Below are 19,398 nucleotides of genomic sequence, written 5' to 3' on the forward strand. Positions count from 1 at the left end.
TCAGCAAAGAAAAGCCGTGAATTGTTGGCGTATTCATCCCTTATCAGCTGGCATGACCTTACTCAGGACCAACAGAAAGAACAGCAGCATGTGCCTCAACCCATTCAGAATACTGATTCTTTCATTTTGACTGTTTATCGACCTCGAACTCATCGCACCCCGGTTTCTATGTACCCCTACCGCATAGAGCCTCCACCGTCTACGACCAGATGTATGCAAAATGTCCAATTTCTCCTCGTTCTAACCTGCCATAATTCAAGGAGTCGCAGCAACCGGCGCCTTCTTGATGTTGGCGCAAGCAACCCTCGCCGAACTCTTATCATGGAAAACAACCGCACGATTACCAATATACCCAAGCTGGATGATGTTGGTGGCAGTGTATGGATCATGGAATCTGCACCACCACAATCAGTATGTCAATTTCCACTCGGCAAGCCTGATTGAACACTTACTCCTTCTGAATATGGCCCCCAGCAACCTTGCCATACTTCCCAGACAGATCGCCGACCTCGCAAGTCGCAGGCAGCGAAGCCTCACAAGGCGGTTCCTGGCCACGCACGTATGAGTCGAGATGAGCGCCCGTATCGGCGCATGTGCCGTTTTCGGGAACAGCGCGGACGTGGATGTGGTAGTCTAGATCTCATCAGTGCCTGTTATCACTTGTCGTTCAGGAGCAACACGCATACTGTAAGGTCCGTTCTCCTCTGGCAAGCCGGTAATATCAATGGTGTAGTTGATGCCGATCTGGGCAGCGACAGCCTTGAAGGTGCCCTTGACGGTTTCCGAGTCGAACTCGGCGATCCAAACCTCACCAATGACGGGGTTGTTCCTCACCGGCCGAGCATCACCCAGCTTACCAGTCGTGACGTTGTTGGAAGCCTGGGCCGCTGCCAGCGTGCCAACAGCCAGGAGGCTCAAAACAGAAGACAGCTGCATTGTGGATCGATTTCTTTCCCGAAGACGGTATAACAAAGCAGAACCAAGGCCCAAGGACCGGGAGAGTCTCTAATAAGATCCGGGGAACGGCAGAGAAGAGTTACCCAGAGGTGGATAGCTTCTCCATGACCAGGGAACCCCTTCCTCTCCCTTATATAACCCCCCCATCCACGAACCGCATCTTGCCCCCTTATCCAATGATAGCAACTGCACTCCAATATCCTAGGATTGGGGGTCCGGACACTCAGTACCTAAGCGATTGGATCAACTCCGAACTGTCGTGATGAATTGTCCGGCCGAGAAGCGCTGCGTGGTGGGATTTCTCCCGGCTGTATGGATAAGTTCTCCGAACATTTGACTGCCAAGCAGGGGTATACTTCTTCGCCGGGACGAATGGGCGCGGTGCCTATCTCGCCAGGAGCCGCAATATCAATATAACCGCCGCGGGAAAGCACTATAAATCTGCTGTACGACTTATGAACGGGACCGTACCAGCAACCGGACTCCCGAGATGGTCTGCCTATATGACGGGATTTGGAATCATTCGGACATAACGGTGGCATCCGAATATCCCACATCCCGTCTAGCCAAGGCTCCCAAGGGGGTTGCAATGGTGTAATCATACACGCCCCTTGTGAATGGCCAGTAGAGGCCTACTCGGTTAGAACTGCAGCTTACGATATGGCTTCTACCGGGCCTGGCTCACGGCTTCCAAGGCGGTTATGTTGTCGCGGAGATATGAGTTGGCATTTGGCGTGAGGAGATATTCTTGGCTTTAAGTTAAAGCTGCTGAAAGGAAAGTCCAACCGACATGAATCTGCATGAGTCTATGATACCTATTGCATGCTAAGATTCTAGCTACCGCCAGAAAAGATCTATTAGCACCTCGAGGTCATGTACCCACCAGATATTCTGACCAAAGACTCACCCCAATACTTAGGCCGAGCTCAAAGCCTAAACAACTTACTCGCCTCCGAAAAGCTCATCCCCTTCGCAATCTCCACCGCCATCTTCTCATCCGCCTCCACCTGCTTCTTCATCAGCGGAATCGCCTGCTCCGCCAACTCCTTGGGCAGCACCACAACCCCATTCACATCACCAATGAGGTAATCCCCCGGCCTGATCGTCATGTCCTGCTCATCAGTCTGCAGTTTGACTGGCACATTGACCGCCGCCACCTTGAGCAACTCAGCAGGAGGCGCTGTTCCGACATCCCTTGCAAAGATCTGTCACACTATTAGCAATCGCCCCTCTATCACAAAACAGTGAGCCCAATATATATACCGGAAACCCCAGCCCCCTCTGCTCCTGCAAATCTCTAAACCGTCCATCAATCACACTCCCCACGGCACCACTCGCCTTCGCCCTCGTGCTCATCAATCCACCATAAACTGCATTTGGAGTCTTGGGAGGGCAAGAAACAAAGATAACCGCTCCCGCAGGGACAGAGTCGATCTACTTGACATATTAGCAACCCTCCTCTCCTCCAACACAAGCCAAAGGAAAAAAACTAACATAATGACTCGGATGCTTCGGCCTAGGATCGTCCAGCGGGACATATTGGACCGTATACGCTGGCCCAACAATCTTTGTATCCCCGTCCTGTCTCTGAGGGGACCACATCGTCAGCCCGGATAGGAACCCGCCATTGCGGTACTTGAGCTTGATCAAGGCGTCGGAGACGTCACAACTAGAGGTGTCAGAGGGACTATATTCCAGAGATGGTATGCTATGGTATGAGTACATACGTAGTGAACTCTTGCAACGCCTTCACAATTGGATCCTCTGGTGCGGTTGGAGTCGCCATCTTGGAATACAGCGACCTCTGTTGGTTGAACAGTGTTGGTGTTAACAACCTCGGCTGTAATTGGTTTGGCGGGGTTCTGACAACAAATTTCAAACTGGAAGAAGATGAGGTGCTCGGCTGACGATATAACAATGCAGGTTTCACGGGCAAACAAGACACAACTCCACGCATGTTAACAACTGAGGGGATTCACATGGGTTGATGTTGATGCTGGCTTTCAAAGCTCCCGGCTTTGAGGGATGATGCAATGGCATGTGCTAACAAGCCGAGATATTGGTGGGCCCCACCTGCCGATCCGGCCGCCCGGTCCCTGAAATCGGCCGCATTCGGGAAAGGTGGGGTTCGGTGCTGGGCTGTCGGCACCGGCTTCACAGTGCTTGATTTTAATGCTGGCCCTGTAACCGGCCGTATGCGAAGTGAGCACAGTGTAAAGTCTGTCAATGTACAAGTGAGATCTAGGTCGACGTGAAACATTACAATACGCTTTCACAAGCCTCTCACTAATTATCATACCACAGAGGGATTGAAGTGAACTGTCACCACGCGCCCAAGATCCACAGGCCACGCAACCCCCTGCTGGGACATTTGATGAGAGCAAGTTCTGACTCGGCAAAACTTGTCAAAGAACACAGTCGATCCTGCTGTCAATACCATGAAGCGGAAAGGGGTTGAAACTAGGTCCTGGACCTACGGATAGCCCCCATTGCAACGGTTTGGTGTAATCTGTAGATACCCAAAAACCCAACGGCCTTGCCGACGTGGCGGGTGTGTGTATATAGTGCCATTGGCTGGCAGCCGACCGCGCCGCAACTGGTCTGACCAAGTTCCGTTCACTGCAACCTGGTGTTCGGTTGGGGTCAATGTCACCATCTGATGATGGATGAAGCTCACATCGGTCCCACGACTCTGGGTTGGGATCACTGCCGGGCGGCCGTGAAGGATGGGCCACAAGGAAAATCTCATCGCCTGCCCGGGCTGACCACTTTCAACAGATGATGGTGTGTGATCTGAGACCTGCCTGCCTTCCAGACTGTCAGGGACACCAGAATATGGTGAGATGTCGATCAGTGATCAGGCTTTGTGAGACCTGGCAGAAAGGCGGCTTCTTCAACGACGAAAAGATCCAGATGGAAGTTTCGATACGTGATACATGTTGTGGAGATCCTCTGCTGTGCTGTGGCGCTGTCAATGGCAAAGTCGCCCTCAGGTTCTCTCTCACGCTGTGAGAGGATGGATGCTATTCAGCGGCCCAGCCACACGGCAGAGGTCCTTCCAACCCCCGCTTGCGACGATGATGCCGTGATCGTCCAGCTCTCGCAGATGTGGTGAGGTAGCATTGGAAGCCTTTTGCCGGTTGTCAGTTTCCACAAACCCGTTCTCATGACAACAAAAACATCTCCATTTTCTCCAAGTCTCCATCGGTGTTGTTGATTGTTGTCGATGTCTGTGGCTGGGAAACAGATTTAGCGTTGTCGGGATTTCCCTAGCAGTGATGCTAGCGCCGGACTTGGCGCATCATCGGCGGCTGGTTCTCCAACTCTGAGATCTGGATAATAAGTGAAGAAAAAAATGAGGCTTTTGATTTTGAGTTCGCAGAAACGGCAGGCATTGTTGGTGAAACTGAGGTGCCTTGAAATCGTACAGAAGCTGAAACAGAACTGGGCTGAAGCGAGATCGACATTGCCTTTGACAAACCTGCATGCACAGTCATTGTACCTTATGTAGTGACGGCCGGAGCCAGAGTTGGATGAGGGTTACCTGACCCCATCGCGAGCGGTAGCTGCGGGCGAGCAAACACGAGGTGTACCCTGCCCCCGCCTGAGGAAATCCGGGTCGGTCAATCAATCGTACAAAGAGTCAAAGATATCGTATCTTCCCTCCTCAATTCGACCCAACATTGGAATCTGATGTGAGACGTTCATGGCGAGTAACGCAGAGAGATAAGCGCCGTTGGCACACTTCCGAGATGCAATTCAACGGCCCGGTTACCATCACCAACGGACAGCCCAGAACAGAGGTTCCAGTTGCTGTGTGAGACAGCAACGTGGGGAAATCTGGGCCCTCGGTCGAGGCGTGAACGGCGCGGAACAGGGGCCACGGTGCGTTAAGTGGCCAGCCCCTGTGCATTTTCAGCCCAGCCTTACCGCAATGAGCATCCAGCCTTGGCTTGCAGGTGCCTTGTTGTCGCAGATGAAAGCACCCAACCCTTTGCCGCCGGTTTGGATTGCGCTTTTCGGTTTCTGTCGACTCCTCATCGCCATTCTTCATTCTGTTGACCTGCTTTGGTTCACTGGTTCACCAGGACGGCCAGTTCATCAATAACGTCAACGTCCGCCTCACCCAAGACTTCCTCCGCTTTGGTCTGGGGTAACACCGATTCCCCGCATCAAGAGCCAAGCCATTGTTGACGAATCCGCCTTGTGGGAGCTGAGCTGAGAGCGAACCATCCGCTAGGCACGAGCTTTTTGGATCGGAGAGACGCAACTTCGGGAACGAGTACAATGCGGAGCACCCTTTGCATCTCGTAGCAAGGCATAATCGACGACGTTTCTTTTTGGATATTCTGCTGTACCGTGTATCACTGTTGGGCTCACTCGGTTCGCTTGGAGACTGAAAAAATAGTGGAGGATGCCTCCGCAGCTTCGAATACCGATCTTTGTAACGCTGCCAGTCGGTCAAGATGAATCTCGCAGATTGCTTTCTCGGAAAACCAGGGAGCAGCCTTCCAAAGAAGCACAGGTAGGCTTTTCCCACCCAAACAGCCTTGATTCTTTAGTCTCATTCTTACCGTCTCCGCCATCTTCAGATCGTAGGCGCTGTTCTCGGTGGCATCTTTGCCCTCATCATCATATACTTCTGCACCCGGTCCCTCTGGAGAAAATGCCTTGGACCTCGAGGCGGGAAGTACAAACCAACAGAGCGAGAGGACGACTCTCCGACAACTCGACAGATCAATAGAGAGGCCCAGGATAACCTGGAGGACGCATTGGCTGGCGCACAAGCACAGAATGGCACCACCAACAACAACTTGGCGGCGGTCGATCGGTCCACATCAGTTCGCAGCGTTATGACATTGCCAGTGTACCGACCCAAAGCGACAGAAAACGAGCAGGTTCTGGGCAGGGAGGGCGAGCGCGATGGTATTGATGTTGTCGTCGAGATGCCGACGGCCGAGCAAGAGGAGGAGTTGCGCGAACAGGAAATGGAAGCTCTCTATCAGATTCGGGCGGCAAGACGTCGACAACTAGCCGATCGCGAGGAGAGGCGGCGGTTACGACGGGAAGCGCGCGAGGCGAACGATGTGGTAGCTATGCGGGAGTTGAGGGAACGGGGTCGAAGCGTGGCGGCGATAAACACGGTGGAAATCGAGGAGCTGAGGAACGAGCACGAGCGGTTGAAGGAAACGAGAGCGCGAGCGGTGAGTACTGTCGCGTATGGCGACTTGGGAGTTGCAAGGGCAGATGGGACTAGGATCCGGGCGAATAGTACCGACAGCGAACGGATTGGTCTTCTCAGCGATGCCGCGAGTATCGGGGCGTCCACCCAACCAGAGAGCCTCCTGCTGAGGCGTGACAGGAGTCACAGTGCTGCGACTCTCAGTATCGACACGACGAACCGCCCAAACACACCGAGCTTGACGACAGGAGGAAGCGCCTACAGCTTAAATAGCGCAGGATTAACCAGCGCCGGGTTACCAAGTGCTGGTTTGCCAAGCGCAGGATTATCAACCCGGTCGAGAGCAAACTCTGGAGCAAACACACCACGGGTACCGAGCGCAATGGCCACCCCAAGAGCTGGGTCGAGTCCCGAGATGATCGATACCGCAGACCTGGCCGACTTTGGAATGCCACCGCCCGACTATGACGAAGTGAGCTTGGACGACATCACGCCTGGGCACTCACGTCGCAATTCTGGGGTATCAGCCTTATCGGGCAGGAACAGCCCCTTCAACGAGCCACCCCCAGACTATCCAGGCCCCGGACCAGCCAGGGCACGCAGCAACCGACTGTCGGCAGCCATTCAGGACCTCGCCGCACAGGCTCAGGAAGACCAAGAGCCTACAGGTCGGCCAGGGTTGAGACTGAGCCAGGTGCCCCAGATCGTTATTGAACCGTCGAGCGCGAGACCATGAGAACAATAAGCATTGGATGTGACTGAGTATTTTGGATACCCAGAGATTGGATGTACACGTACCTTTTTGGACCCTTTGGCTTTGGAATTTGGCATGACGAACGAATATCAGATGATTTGGCACGGAGTTCTGTTGGTTCTGGCTTTTATATAGGAGAGTTCCTTGGATTAATTCTGACAAGGGCAAGTTGCGAGGGTGACTGAGATGGAGGTGGACTGTATATAGGTACTTGGTTATAAAAGAAGACTTGTCGAAGCAGAGGATAGTGGCAATCGACAGGCGCTCGTGGTCTCAGTCATTTGACACTGTTTGCCTTATTTGTTCCCGTGGAATAATGTTCGTCTACAAGCCAAATAGATACCCCGCGGTGTGTTCTACTCAACTACAGCCTACCCACCTGGATGAGGGACTGTGAACACACAACATCTGGATATAAGAGTCCTGGATTTTACAACCGAGCAACTTGAACTGGGCTACACACACCAACATAGGGTCAACAATGTTCACTTTGCTCCCCTCCTTGGATGTAAGAAACAGGCTGTGGCGTGAGTGGTCAATCCAGTTCCCGGCCCCACTAAAAAAATTCGCGGAGCTGGAGTCTCGCCGGGAACCACCGTACCGTATCCTGCGGGAATCCTAGCCCCACGAACGTCCCCTTCCCTCTTGATTGTGGTTGTTGGTGTCATTCCTTTTCTCTTTCTTCGGCCAGCCAAGATGAGGGTAATACGGGCGGTAAACAGCTGTCGCGCTGCTCTTGCGACAAGAAACGCAGCGCTGGTGGGCCGCCGGGCCTTGCCATACGCTGCTGCCATCAACAGCGCCAGACTGGGAGGTCTCAGAGAGTTCAGCAGGACGTCCAACTACAGGGCTGCCGAGGGTGCTGCTGCCGCGTATGGCTTAACCCCTTAACCTAACATGACATCTTCAAGCAATGGCTGACACTGGAGAGCGGGAACTACAGTCTCAAGCAGGCCAAGGAGCTGGCCCAGGCCAACATGACCCCCGAAGCTGCCGCCGCGAAGGTCTCCCCCGCCGAGGCTGCCAGGTTGGCACATGTCCGGAACATCGGTATCGCAGTATGTTATGGCCTTGGTTCAAGATGGCAAGTTGGTCGAAGAACCAACTGGACTTTATTGGGGAACAGGAAATGCTGAGACAAGCATGGCAAACCACTAGGCACACATCGATTCCGGCAAGACCACTGTATCCGAGCGCATTCTCTTCTACACCGGCAGAACGAAGCACATTCACGAAGTTCGCGGGCGTGATGGCGTCGGTGCCAAGATGGACTCCATGGAACTGGAGAGGGAGAGAGGTATCACCATTCAGTCTGCCGCCACCTTTGCCGACTGGAAGTACAAGACCAAAGACGGCAAGGAGGATACCTACCACCTGAACTTGATCGACACGCCCGGACATATTGATTTCACCATCGAGGTCGAGAGAGCCATGAGAGTGTTGGACGGCGCCGTCATGGTGCTGTGCGCTGTCAGTGGTGTCCAATCCCAGACCATCACGGTCGATCGCCAGATGAAGCGTTACAACGTCCCCCGTATCTCCTTCGTCAACAAGATGGATCGTATGGGTGCCAACCCCTTCAGGGCTGTCGAGATGATCAACTCCAAGCTCAAGATCCCGGCTGCCGCTATTCAGATCCCGATCGGTGCTGAGAAGGAGTTTGAGGGTGTCGTTGATCTCATTGAGATGAGGGCAATCAGAAACGATGGCCAACGTGGTGTCAACGTCAAGGTCTCGAACCAGATCCCCGAGGAGTTGAAGGAGTTGGCCGAGCAAAAGAGACAAGAGCTGATTGAGAAATTGGCCGATGTCGACGATGAGATCGCCGAAATGTTCTTGGACGAGATCACCCCCACCCCTGAGCAGATCAAGGCTGCTATCCGCAGAGCGACTATTGGCCTCAAGTTCACCCCTGTGTTGATGGGCTCTGCCCTCGCCGACAAGTCCATCCAGCCCATGCTTGACGCTGTCTGCGACTACCTCCCCAACCCCAACGACGTTCCCAACATGGCTCTCGACCGGTCCAAGGGCGAAGCTCCTGTCAGCTTGCTTCCGTACAACTCTCTTCCCTTTGTCGGCCTCGCCTTCAAGCTGGAAGAGAACCCTTACGGTCAGCTCACCTACATGCGTGTCTACCAGGGCTCCCTGAAGAAGGGCCAGTACCTCTTCAACACCCGCAATGACAAAAAGGTCCGCATTCCCCGCATCGTCCGCATGCACTCCAATGAAATGGAGGACGTGGCCGAGATTGGCGCCGGTGAAATTTGTGCCGTCTTCGGCGTTGAGTGCGCCTCCGGTGACACCTTCACCGACGGTCGCCTTCCTTACGGCATGAGCTCCATGTACGTCCCCGACGCCGTCATGTCTCTCAGCATCAAGCCCAAGCGCAGCAGCGACGCCGACGCCTTCTCCAAGGCCATGAACCGCTTCATGCGTGAGGATCCCACCTTCCGCCTCCACGTCGATGAGGAGTCAGAAGAGACCATCATCAGCGGTATGGGCGAACTTCATCTAGACATTTACGTCGAGCGTCTCCGCCGTGAGTACAAGGTCGACTGCGAGACTGGCAAACCCCGCGTCGCCTACCGCGAGACCATTAGCCGCAAGGCCGAGTTCGACTTCTTGCTCAAACGCCAGTCCGGCGGTCCCGGTGATTACGCCCGTGTTGTTGGCTGGGTCGAGCCCAACGCTGAAGACGCCGAGAAGAACTACTTCGAGACCCGCGTCGTCGGTGGTACCATTCCCGAAAAGTACCTCGCCGCTTGTGGGAAGGGTTTCGAAGAAGCCTGCCTCAAGGGTCCCCTTTTGGGCCACAGGGTCATTGGTGCCAGCATGATCATCACTGACGGTGCTACTCACGTTACTGATTCCAGTGACTACGCCTTCAACCTCGCCACCCAGATGGCGTTCCGCAAGGCCTTCCCAGATGCGGGCGGTGCAGTGCTCGAGCCGTTGATGAAGACGACAATCACCGCGCCGGTGGAGTTCCAGGGTAACATCCTCATGTTGATGAACAAGAGGGGTACCATTGTTGATACCGAGGTGGGCGCGGATGAGTTCACGCTTGTGGCGGACTGCAGTTTGAACGCCATGTTTGGGTTCAGCACTCACTTGAGAGCGGCTACGCAGGGTAAGGGAGAGTTTAGCATGGAGTTCAGCCATTATGCGCCTGCGCCGCCGCATTTGCAGTAAGTTTTTCTCTGTTTGATGATGCTGAGGAAAGATGACTGACATTTCTTCGAATCATAGGAAGGAGTTGGTTGCTGCCTATGAGAAGGAGCTCGACGCCAAGAGAACCAAGTAAATCAGCAATCGCAAGATTTGTTGATAGGATTTGGGGATTTCCCCGTCCCGCGTCCCCCTGGCCAGGGCTTGGTGAGAATGATACCCGCCCTGCTCAAGATTTAGAGCCATGGATGGCTTCACCATACACCAGTCATCACCACGTCACAAGGGAATCATCACCCCTACGAGCCATGAATAACTTGGTGTAGGGCAATCTCAGGGGTAGATACACCACGAAGAGGTACCATAGACAGAGATGGATAGGCATAAAATGGGACAGGAAAACAAGGTGGGACGATGATATCGGTACACAATAAAGGGGTCATGTGCTTTTTTTGATGTTGTTGGATGTATGTATATATGGATGGGTAGACAAAGATTGTATGATAGGTGCTATCTGATACACACGGGGCGCAAGGCGCAGAGGTTGCGTCATATGGGGTTTGATGGTTAATGAACGACATCCTCTCTCTCTCTCTGTCTCTGATATCGGATGGCTCTCTTTGAGACCCAGCATAGCCCTGGGCCTATGGGTTATGACACCCGGGGAATTCCCGGGTTATCCTTGTGACAATATGGCAACAACACCCGAGTTCTCATAATAGCTTCATTACCGCCCTCAACACAGCTCCTGCTTTTATTTTATCTATTCCAGAGACCATCCCATCTCCCCTGATTTTTGATAACGTTTCCTGTGTAACATGTCTACATGAAAAATGGGGTATATATGTGAAACATGTCCACTCATTATTCCTCTCGACGTCTCCCTCCCAAACCCATCATCACTTAAAGACGTCTAAGGATATCCTGCAAGACCTCCTCAGTCTTGGCAGTGCCGCCCAAGTCGGGGCTGACGTACTTGCCCTCCTCCAAGTTAGCATCCACAGCAGCGTAGATCTTGGCAGCAGCCTCCTCCTCATCAAGGAACTCCAGCATGAGCGCAGCGCTACGGATAGTAGCAATAGGGTTGGAGATCCCCTGGCCCTGGATATCAGGCGCGCTGCCGTGGCAGGGCTCACCAAGAGCAAAAGTCTTGCCAACGTTGGCGCTGGGAACGAGACCAAGCGAGCCAACAAGAGCAGCGGCACCATCAGACAAGATGTCGCCGTAGAGGTTAGGAGCAACAATGACATCATACGCCTCAGGCTGGCGGAAGAGCTTGTAGACCATCGAGTCAACAATCTGCTCCTCAACCTTGACAGAGCTGAACTTGGGGTCGGCAAGGGCAGCCTTGGAGGCGGTGCGGAAGAGGCCGTCGGTCTGTGACAGGACGTTGGACTTGTGAGTCACCGTCACGAGAGGGCCCTTGTGGATGCTGGGGGCTCCGCTCGCCCGGATCTTTTGCCGGCGCAGGGCAATCTCACCGGCCATGGCGGCGATGTTGGTGCTGGCCTTCTCGGAGATGCGCTTGATCGCCTCGGCGACCTTGCCCTCGGGGGTCTCGTAGGTCTTCTCCTCCTTGACGTAGAGGTCCTCGGTGTTCTCACGGACGATGACCATGTCGATGGGCTTCTTGGCGGTAGCGACCGTCTTGACGGGGCGGACGTTGGCGTAGAGGGCCAGTCTTTTGCGGAGGGCGACAATGGGGGAGGAGTACCCCTTGACGGCGGTGGTGGGGGAGCTAACAGCACCGAAAAGACCGCCATTGCAGCTCTGGAGAGTCTGGACGGTCTCTTCGGGCAGAGCAACGCCGGTCTTCTCAAAGGTCTCCCAGCCGGCGTTGAGGTCGACAAAGTCGAACTTCAGACCCAGAGAGGCAGGAAGGGCCTCGAGGACACGGCGACCAGCGGGGATGACCTCCTTGCCGATGCCATCACCGGGGATGAGGCCTTGTAATCGCAGCCAGTGTTAGAAAAAGCAAGTTTATTGTGGTGAAAGAAGCAATCATGGGTTCCCGCAAGAACATACCGATAGTCAAAGCTCTTCTGGCAGCCATGTTTGCGCGTCAATTGACCTTTTTTTTTTTTTGGTTTGGGAGGTTTGTTCAACGGGCAAGCCACGGGCGAAATTATTGGCCGCGGGCTGAAAAGGCTCGGATTGCGTTCTTTCGGCAGCCGGGATCGGAGCTAGAAACCGTGGATCTCGATATTGCCCCGCGGTTGGTTCCCGAGAAGCTCAAATCATTTGCTTGGCTATTTCCCGTTCGGGTGTAAATGAATGCGATCCAGAATGTGGGGTTGGAGCTTCAACTTGGTTTGCGTTGGGCCTGGCCGTTTTCCAGATGGCCTGTTGAAACGTTCATGCTTGCCTGCTTGCTGGCAGGGTGCTCCTTGAAGTTCAATATCATAACCCGTACCCTCTTATCGACAACCCGGAGCTGTAGGGCTGGAAAGGAAGGTGGCCTCATGCGGAATATGGGGATTATCCTACCACTATGCCGTATATGTCTTCCACATCGGACGGAGCACAAGCATCTGCGCTTTATATGATGATGCCGCCGGACGCAATGCGCGACGGACATCTGAAACACAAGTCAGAAGAAGGCGGGATGGCCTTCTCGAAAGGGTATCCTGGCGCCAAAGACGGCTGGTCCGGGGAAATCTGCGTTCTGATGCCCACGGTGGCAGCAAGACCGGCTCTGACAGGTTGTGTGTGCTAAACAGAGAGGCAAGCGGCGCTTTTCCAACGAAAAAAGCTGACGGCGTGTGGCAATGTATGTAGGAGGATATTTATTAGAGCATCGCGAGTGGTGGACGGTGGTGGACGACCTGGAGCACAGCCCCTGAAACCCACCTCTCTGCTGGAGCTGTTCCAGCTTTGGGCCAACCGTTGTGCACCCACCTCAACGGCGCTTTGGCCAAGATCACACCAAAATAAAGACAACAAGAGGCTTTGGCTGTCGGGGTCTCAGGAGTATCAACAGAAAATCTCTCGGGGCTTTCGGTGCGCCAAACAGATTGATTTGTCTGGACGAAAAGTGCTGCGAGGCATTAGGGGCAGTGTGTGTCCCACCGAACCGCTTGGCAAAGCTCCCCTGAACCAACCCTTCCCCAAATTGTTCTCTTAATTTTATGAAGACACCTTCACATTTTGGGTGCCACCACGGTCCGTTGATACTTACTTTATCTGCATCATTTTCGCATCCTGTTCGCGACACGCAACCTCCGACCACCCGTACATTGCTCCCACACCATTGCCCGTTGCGACGCCGCCATATCCCACCTAGTCTGTTGTTGTATTTCCCGGCTTCCTCACATCAGCTGTTTAATCGAGCGACACGGGCTCTCTTGACCATCCCTCGGGTCACTTGGCGCGGGGGAGCTCAAAGCGCGTCTCTTTCGCAAAGCCCGGCGCGCCGGGTGCTGCCCTCCAAAGTCGACTTCAACACCACCTCCCCGCGTGACGAAACCTCACACGACTCAGTCAAGATCTCTTTGCGCTTTGGTCATCGCCTTCGGGGCCCTCCACATATTTGAATTCAAAACCCAAACGGGCAGGTACTGCCACATCCGCCATCATGAGTGCCGTCAAGAACCTTCGCGCCATGTTTGAGCAAAAGGGGGAAAACAGTCCTCCAGACCGGGGTCGTTCGCCTGGTGCGCCTTTTGGTAAGGATCATCTTGTGCTGTTCCTTTCGCGCAACACCTGCCGGCGCATTCGGGTGCATCTGCGCATTCCGTGTGGCAGCTGGCTACGAGGTAAACATGGCTAATTCTGTCGTCATTGTTACAGTTTCCGGCGCCGAGTCCCCACGTCCGCTGGCCAAAGTCCGAACGAGCTTCATCGCAATCGAAAAAGACGGTAGGATGGGCTTGACACGAGAAGGCAGCCAGGATTCAGTGCCCGGGATTCGAAAGCTCAGCGGTGGATCTAGCGAAATGACGACGCCGACTGCTGGAAAGGAGATCCCGAATCCGTTCGAGAAATTTGAGAGGCTCGCGAGCACACCAAAAACTTTCCTTAGAGACCAACCAATTGTGGAATCACCACAGGCGAAGGCAGAAGAGAAGACGGCGACATCGCCGGTCAAGGAAGTGAATATCGCACAAACACCGACCGCACCTATTGTGAAGAAGGAGGAAGTGAAGACCCCAGAGCCAGCCCTGGATGGCACTGCGGAGAAGACAGTCACACCAGCACCAAAGCCGGAGACCAAAGATCCAGTAAACGAGACAAGCGGTGCGAATGAGGAGAAGAAGGAGACAACTGCCACCAAGGAAGCCACGAAACCCACCACCACCACCACCACCATCACACCACAGTCGACAGTGAAGCCAATGACAACTTCTTCGACAGGAAAGCTCGATGTAAAATCTGCGAAATCGCCAGTCACCACCAGGCCCCCGAAGAGCCCAGCTCTGAGACCTCAGCCGAATTTGGCTGCGCCTAAACAGACGCCCGAAAGGAAAGTGTCCCACACCGAAAAGACAATGACACCAAAAGCAGCCACTCCCGCCGCAAAGGCCTCTGCTCCTTCCTCGGTGAAGAAGCCACCTCCGCTCCATGCATCCCCCGCAGCCACAGGGTTTGTCAAGCCAAAGGTCAAGTCACCAACAAGACCAGTCAAGCTTCCTCCAGGCCTCACAACGCATACGGCTGCCTCCGGTTCCAAGGTCCACGGCGACAGCGCACAACACGCCAGTTCCCTCGCACGCTCCGCCAGCAGAACAAGCATGTCGGGCACCACTAGCAAAGCCGCCCCGGGTAAAACGCTCAAACGACAGAGTTCGACCGTTGGCCGCTCCCGGCCGAGCATAGGACCCCCTCCGCCTCAGCCAGCCAAGGACCATGCTCCTAAGAAGGAGAAGCCGGTTGACGAGAGTTTCCTCGCGCGTATGATGCGGCCTACCCAAGCCTCTGCCAACAAGGTCACACAAAAGGTGCCCATTTCTCCACCCAGACATGGGCCAGCCTCCCGGAGAACATCTCCAGCGTCTAAGCCCCGCGTTAAGAAGGCTGTCTCACGACCACATAGTGTCACGTCAGGACATAGCGCACCTTCAGCATCGCAGACCAGCCTGGCTCCAGCCGCCGAGATTGTTCCCGCTTCAAAGTCTGCCGAGGACGACGCTAAGCACGCCGCTCTCGATGCGGTGGCTGAGAAGACGGCGGTTCAGGAGGTAGCAGTCCTTGCGGAGCAAGCTGAGACCGCGGAGGAGGCCGTGGAAGCCGCCAAGGAGGTTGAGGGTGAGATCACTCTGCCAGAGACTTCCCCTGGGGTCAAGGCTGTCACAAACAGCATGGAGCGCATGAGCGTCGGGTCTGCCGATTCCAAGGCCGAAGTGAGCGGACATAGCAACGACAATACCTCTTCCCCCTCTCCTTCTGCCACAGAAGAAACCGAGGCTTCCGTCATCGACAACAAGGAGAGCCATTCCGAAATCTCCGCTATCGCCGCCTAATTACCTGTCGCGACGGACTCGACACCTTGTTTAATTCTTTGTATTCTTCTTGACCGCGGCCCATGGTACCGCACTTTGTTACCTCTTAACACCCCCAAAGAGGGATTTTGGCTTGTCGGTTTTGCATTGCTCTTTTAAGCGCTGCTAATGACACCTATTTGTTTGTATTGGTTGGAGGGAACGCGAACAAAAAAACTCCCAGCTTCTTCTTATGATACCTTTTTGTGTGTGTGTGTTGGGAGGGGGGGGAGGTGAAAAGAGGAGGAAAGTGCTTTGCCTTGTTAATTGGGAGAGAGGGAGAGAGCTTGTGGATTCTCATTGTTGGGTTTATGTTTTTATTGGCTTTTCTGTTGTTGGTACTTGCCTCATAGTCGGGAGTTGTTTGTTTTTGATAAGCACGGCAGGGAAAGGGAAAGGAGGATGGTAGGGAAATGGGGGGAGAAACATTAAGGAAGGGGGAAGGAGTTTGTCTATGTAGAATAGGGTTTTCGGTATATGTGTGTGGGTTGGTGTTTTGGGGGGGAGGGCAAACAGCACTTTATTGCATAGGACACCGCACGCAAGATGCATACAAAAGAGACAGAGGCTGGCAGGCACGCTCGCGCACACACACATTCAGGCACACAAAGCATGTTAGATTAGTATGATTAACAGTATTCATTGTACAATTCCTTGCTGAGACCATATATGGAAGCTGAATCAACTGGTAGCCTTGTTGCTAAGGGTTGCATCTGAAATCTGCTTCAGTTACAGTCTGCTCATGTGTCTTTGATCTTGGTGTATTTAACTTTGATGTACATGTCTTTCGTCTTCTCCCCACTATCTCGTACACTCTCATCGTTGGGTATGATATCCTTTACATCCTTCCTTCCACATTCCACCACCATCAACGCCCCCCTCTATTTTTTTTTCTTCTTGTTTTTTTAAATTTCTTGATTTCTCCCCCTCATCCACCCTACGAAACCCTCGCCAGAACCAGACCCCCCACCCTCTTCTCCAACGCCTCCCTCAACTCCAACACCCCCTTATCCGTGCACAAAAACAACGTCTCCCCCAGGTTGAGCCCCTTGATATGCCCCGCCTGGAACCCCCTCGCAATCTTGGACAGCTCCTTGTAATCCGCAGTCACCGGCCTCTTTGGCTTGGACACGGCCTGGAGGTTGGACATGACGGGCTTGTTGTTGAAGTACTTGAGCCCCAGCCACAGACGACGGGTGGAGACGTTGGCCGAGGTGACGGGTTCGGTTTCGAAGGTCAGAAGGGCTTCGGGAGGAGGGGGAGTGAGGCCGGCGCGGGTGACGGAGGAGATGAAGCCCGCGCGGTGGAGGGCGAGGGCGAAGCGGAGGTTGTACTTTGTGTTGGGGATCGAGGTGAGGCCTAGCTTGGCGCGGGATGCGTTTTGGAGGTGGGAGAGGGCGTTGCAGATGGAGTGGATGCCCATTTTGGATGTTGATGAACCTCGGGGGGAGGGTTTGATTTGGAATTGGGTGGGTGCTGGGCCCCGGGTTGGGGAGGGGGGTGATTTGGTTGTTGGCTTTTGGGGGGGGGTTAGTTGGGAGTTGAGAGGACGGTTTGAGCCGGGGGATTCGTACCAGAAAGAGAGGGTGAAAAGTGGTGGGCGTGGAGGACGTGGAGGGGTGTCGTCGCTGGAGCTGTCGCCGGTGAGGTGTCTGTTCGAGTCGATTAACTCAAATCGGCTCTTTCCGTTGTCGCGGTTCCAAATTTTTGGCCAGTCTCCGGGACGGGCACGGTGCGGGCGATGGGAGAGATCGCACTGTGTTGGGCAGGGGTTGCAATTGACAATTGGACAGAGCTCTGACCACTGGTACCTACCCCGCTATGAAGGCTTGGCAGTATCTGTTTAAGCGCCCAGGTGGGAGGGGCACCCACTCATTCACAGCATCACAACCACCCGAGTTGTCCTGACGGCATGTCCAGGGGTAGGATCATCACGCTGTAAAAAAGAGGTGATTTGTTGACGGGACGGGAGGGATGGGCTTTCAATTGCTCGCTAATGTGCGCGTGGGCCTGCCCAAGGGACGCCTAAGCTCTCTGGGTCATGGTTCCAGCTCGAGTGTCGCACAGGGGGGAGCTGATGGGTTTGTCTCATAGGAATACCACCGTGATCTTTTTTCTGGCTACTTTTTTCTTTCTTTTCTCTGTCTCCTGCCAGCTTGACTGAACTATCTCCTGTCTTTTCCCTCGTTCTGGGTGGAACTAGAGTTGTGTTGCGCCGCTGTTCTCTTTGTGTTTCTCACCCCTCATCACCACCAACTTCCCCTCATCCTGTCGATCGCATAGCGCGTCGCAAAGATGGCCGCCCGGCCGGGAGAAGAACTTGTAGCCACGCTGTAAGTATGCTTGCTTTCTTTGTGCGTCTACGCATTATTGCGAGGTTATATGTCCTGACTTGGAGCATGTGAAGCTTTGGCGACGTTCATTACTTTTACGGGCCACCAACAAATAACCCGCCTCATCATCGATTCGATAAGGGGTCCTATGTCTACCTCTTCGAGGACCCCAATCAAGGACGCGCCCGTTTAGAGATTGCGAACCAGCCAGGCACAGAGGATCAAGACGCATTTGATGGCTGTAAGATACCTTGGCTTTGTCGCACAAGCAATGAGGGCACTTGCTAACCAAGCTTGTTGCCAGACCTCGACAATGTCCACCTCCAATACACATACAAGCACACTTGCCTCGTAACCCTCACCGTCGGCCAAGTCAATAACCAAGAAGAATGGCACCTTCCAACCTATGACCCTCACAACCAAGCCAAATATCACTACAAACTTCACTCCCTTGACCTCTACTTCTGGACTCACCAAGACGCCCTCGAGTTCGTCAACGGCATCCGCCGCGTCCTTCCCCATACCCAATGCGAAGTCCTCGATGAACCCGGACCTCCACCCCGTCAACCCACCGAAGCTAGCTCCCTTGTTCAAAAGCTCGAGAAAGTTGCCATCTCCGACTCCTCCCCAGCCCAGCAAGCCAACCCCGGCGTCCCGTCTTTCCCCGGCCCTCCGGTATCCGCAGTAGATGGCGACCTCCCTCCTCCCCCTCCTCCCCCAGCAGCCTTCTCACCTATCCCTTACAACCCCGCCGCGCCCGCCGCTCCAGAGCAGCTCCGCCACAGGGAAAAGACTCCCCCTCCTGAAGACGGCGTCGCCAACCCACTCCATCAAACCCTCGCCTATGACGCCGCCACTCCTTTCTCCCCTGGCCTTCCACCCGGACCAAGCCATCTCAGCCCGCTGAGCCCGGGCATCCCACCTCCCAACCTCCAACACCCCCCCGGAGCGCCAACATTCCCCGGTCCCCCCGTGGCATCACCCGGCTTCGCCCCCCAAGGCTTCGGCTCCCTCGGTGGTGTAGGTGCGCCTCCTCATCCAGGCATCACCCGCTCAGTAACCATGCCGGCAGTTGGTACTCCCCTCTCCAGTCCAGGGCTGGTGAGTCCTTACGGAGGCGTTGGGACATTCCCGGGTCAGCCGCAGGTGTATAACCCCGCTGCTGTGGCGGCCGTGTCTCAAACACCTACACCACCTGCCGTGGGTGGGATCGGGGCTTCACCCGGCGTTGGGATCCAAGGGCCGCAGACGGCGCAGGCGGGGCTGCCGCAGCAGAATGAGTATGCTGTGCATCAGCAGTTTTATGTGCCGGAGGAGGAGTATAGACCGAAGAAGGAGGTGAGGGGGAAGCTGGAGGAGAATGCGGGGAGGTTGGAGAGGGGGGTGTCGGGGATGTTGAAGAAGTTTGAGAAGAAGTTTGGTTGAGGCTTGGTGATGTGTTGAGAGAGGAGTGTTTCTGGGCTAGGCGTGGGGTTAATTAGTTTGGATACAAGGTGTTTGGCAATTGGTTTGTTTCTTGCTGTTGTG

The 19,398-nt window shown here is 54.5% G+C and overlaps 8 protein-coding genes across 8 annotated transcripts; 4 read left to right on the forward strand and 4 right to left on the reverse strand.

The window, feature by feature from the left end:
- Positions 1-255: 255 nt before the first annotated feature.
- Positions 256-936, reverse strand: QC764_106300 (uncharacterized protein; the record flags this gene model as incomplete). Its single annotated transcript, XM_062941878.1, has 3 exons — positions 256-394; positions 453-633; positions 687-936. 3 exons carry the CDS (start codon positions 934-936, stop codon positions 256-258), a joined length of 570 nt encoding a protein of 189 aa, XP_062804784.1.
- Positions 937-1,883: 947 nt separating this feature from the next.
- Positions 1,884-6,588, reverse strand: QC764_106310 (uncharacterized protein; the record flags this gene model as incomplete). The annotated part of the gene is made up of 4 exons (XM_062941879.1): positions 2,685-6,588; positions 2,452-2,626; positions 2,221-2,391; positions 1,884-2,162 (listed from the first exon to the last, which is right to left on the reverse strand). The coding sequence occupies exons 1-4, from the start codon at positions 2,912-2,914 to the stop codon at positions 1,884-1,886; spliced, it is 855 nt and encodes a 284-aa protein (XP_062804785.1). The 5' UTR covers positions 2,915-6,588.
- On the forward strand, positions 4,101-6,875 carry QC764_106320 (uncharacterized protein; the record flags this gene model as incomplete). Its single annotated transcript, XM_062941880.1, has 2 exons — positions 4,101-5,482; positions 5,550-6,875. The coding sequence occupies exons 1-2, from the start codon at positions 5,372-5,374 to the stop codon at positions 6,873-6,875; spliced, it is 1,437 nt and encodes a 478-aa protein (XP_062804786.1). The 5' UTR covers positions 4,101-5,371.
- A 714-nt stretch (positions 6,876-7,589) lies between these two features.
- Positions 7,590-10,667, forward strand: MEF1 (Elongation factor G, mitochondrial; the record flags this gene model as incomplete). Its single annotated transcript, XM_062941881.1, has 4 exons — positions 7,590-7,765; positions 7,837-7,951; positions 8,052-10,081; positions 10,143-10,667. 4 exons carry the CDS (start codon positions 7,590-7,592, stop codon positions 10,195-10,197), a joined length of 2,376 nt encoding a protein of 791 aa, XP_062804787.1. The 3' UTR covers positions 10,198-10,667.
- A 60-nt stretch (positions 10,668-10,727) lies between these two features.
- Positions 10,728-13,090, reverse strand: LYS12 (homoisocitrate dehydrogenase). Its single transcript, XM_062941882.1, has 2 exons — positions 12,087-13,090; positions 10,728-12,007 (listed from the first exon to the last, which is right to left on the reverse strand). The coding sequence occupies exons 1-2, from the start codon at positions 12,112-12,114 to the stop codon at positions 10,965-10,967; spliced, it is 1,071 nt and encodes a 356-aa protein (XP_062804788.1). The 5' UTR covers positions 12,115-13,090; the 3' UTR covers positions 10,728-10,964.
- QC764_106350 (uncharacterized protein) lies at positions 12,058-15,753 on the forward strand. The gene is made up of 2 exons (XM_062941883.1): positions 12,058-13,726; positions 13,851-15,753. Exons 1-2 carry the CDS (start codon positions 13,636-13,638, stop codon positions 15,518-15,520), a joined length of 1,761 nt encoding a protein of 586 aa, XP_062804789.1. The 5' UTR covers positions 12,058-13,635; the 3' UTR covers positions 15,521-15,753.
- Positions 15,754-16,475: 722 nt separating this feature from the next.
- Positions 16,476-16,961, reverse strand: QC764_106360 (uncharacterized protein; the record flags this gene model as incomplete). The annotated part of the gene is made up of 1 exon (XM_062941884.1): positions 16,476-16,961. The coding sequence occupies one exon, from the start codon at positions 16,959-16,961 to the stop codon at positions 16,476-16,478; it is 486 nt and encodes a 161-aa protein (XP_062804790.1).
- Positions 16,962-17,149: 188 nt separating this feature from the next.
- QC764_106370 (uncharacterized protein) lies at positions 17,150-19,296 on the forward strand (the record flags this gene model as incomplete). Its single annotated transcript, XM_062941885.1, has 3 exons — positions 17,150-17,871; positions 17,946-18,112; positions 18,176-19,296. Exons 1-3 carry the CDS (start codon positions 17,834-17,836, stop codon positions 19,294-19,296), a joined length of 1,326 nt encoding a protein of 441 aa, XP_062804791.1. The 5' UTR covers positions 17,150-17,833.
- Positions 19,297-19,398: the final 102 nt, after the last annotated feature.

This window comes from Podospora pseudoanserina, chromosome 1, assembly GCF_035222485.1.
Source record: "Podospora pseudoanserina strain CBS 124.78 chromosome 1, whole genome shotgun sequence".
Classification (NCBI taxonomy): Eukaryota; Fungi; Ascomycota; class Sordariomycetes; order Sordariales; family Podosporaceae; genus Podospora; species Podospora pseudoanserina.

Coding starts and splice junctions, on each gene's coding strand:
- LYS12 (XM_062941882.1), bottom strand. CDS start 12,114: ATGGCTGCCAGAAGAGCTTTGACTATCG. Junction 12,008..12,086: donor CAGAAGAGCTTTGACTATCG/GTATGTTCTTGC, acceptor TGCGATTACAAG/GCCTCATCCCCGGTGATGGC.
- QC764_106350 (XM_062941883.1), top strand. CDS start 13,636: ATGAGTGCCGTCAAGAACCTTCGCGCCATGTTTGAGCAAAAGGGGGAA. Junction 13,727..13,850: donor TTCGCCTGGTGCGCCTTTTG/GTAAGGATCATC, acceptor TCATTGTTACAG/TTTCCGGCGCCGAGTCCCCA.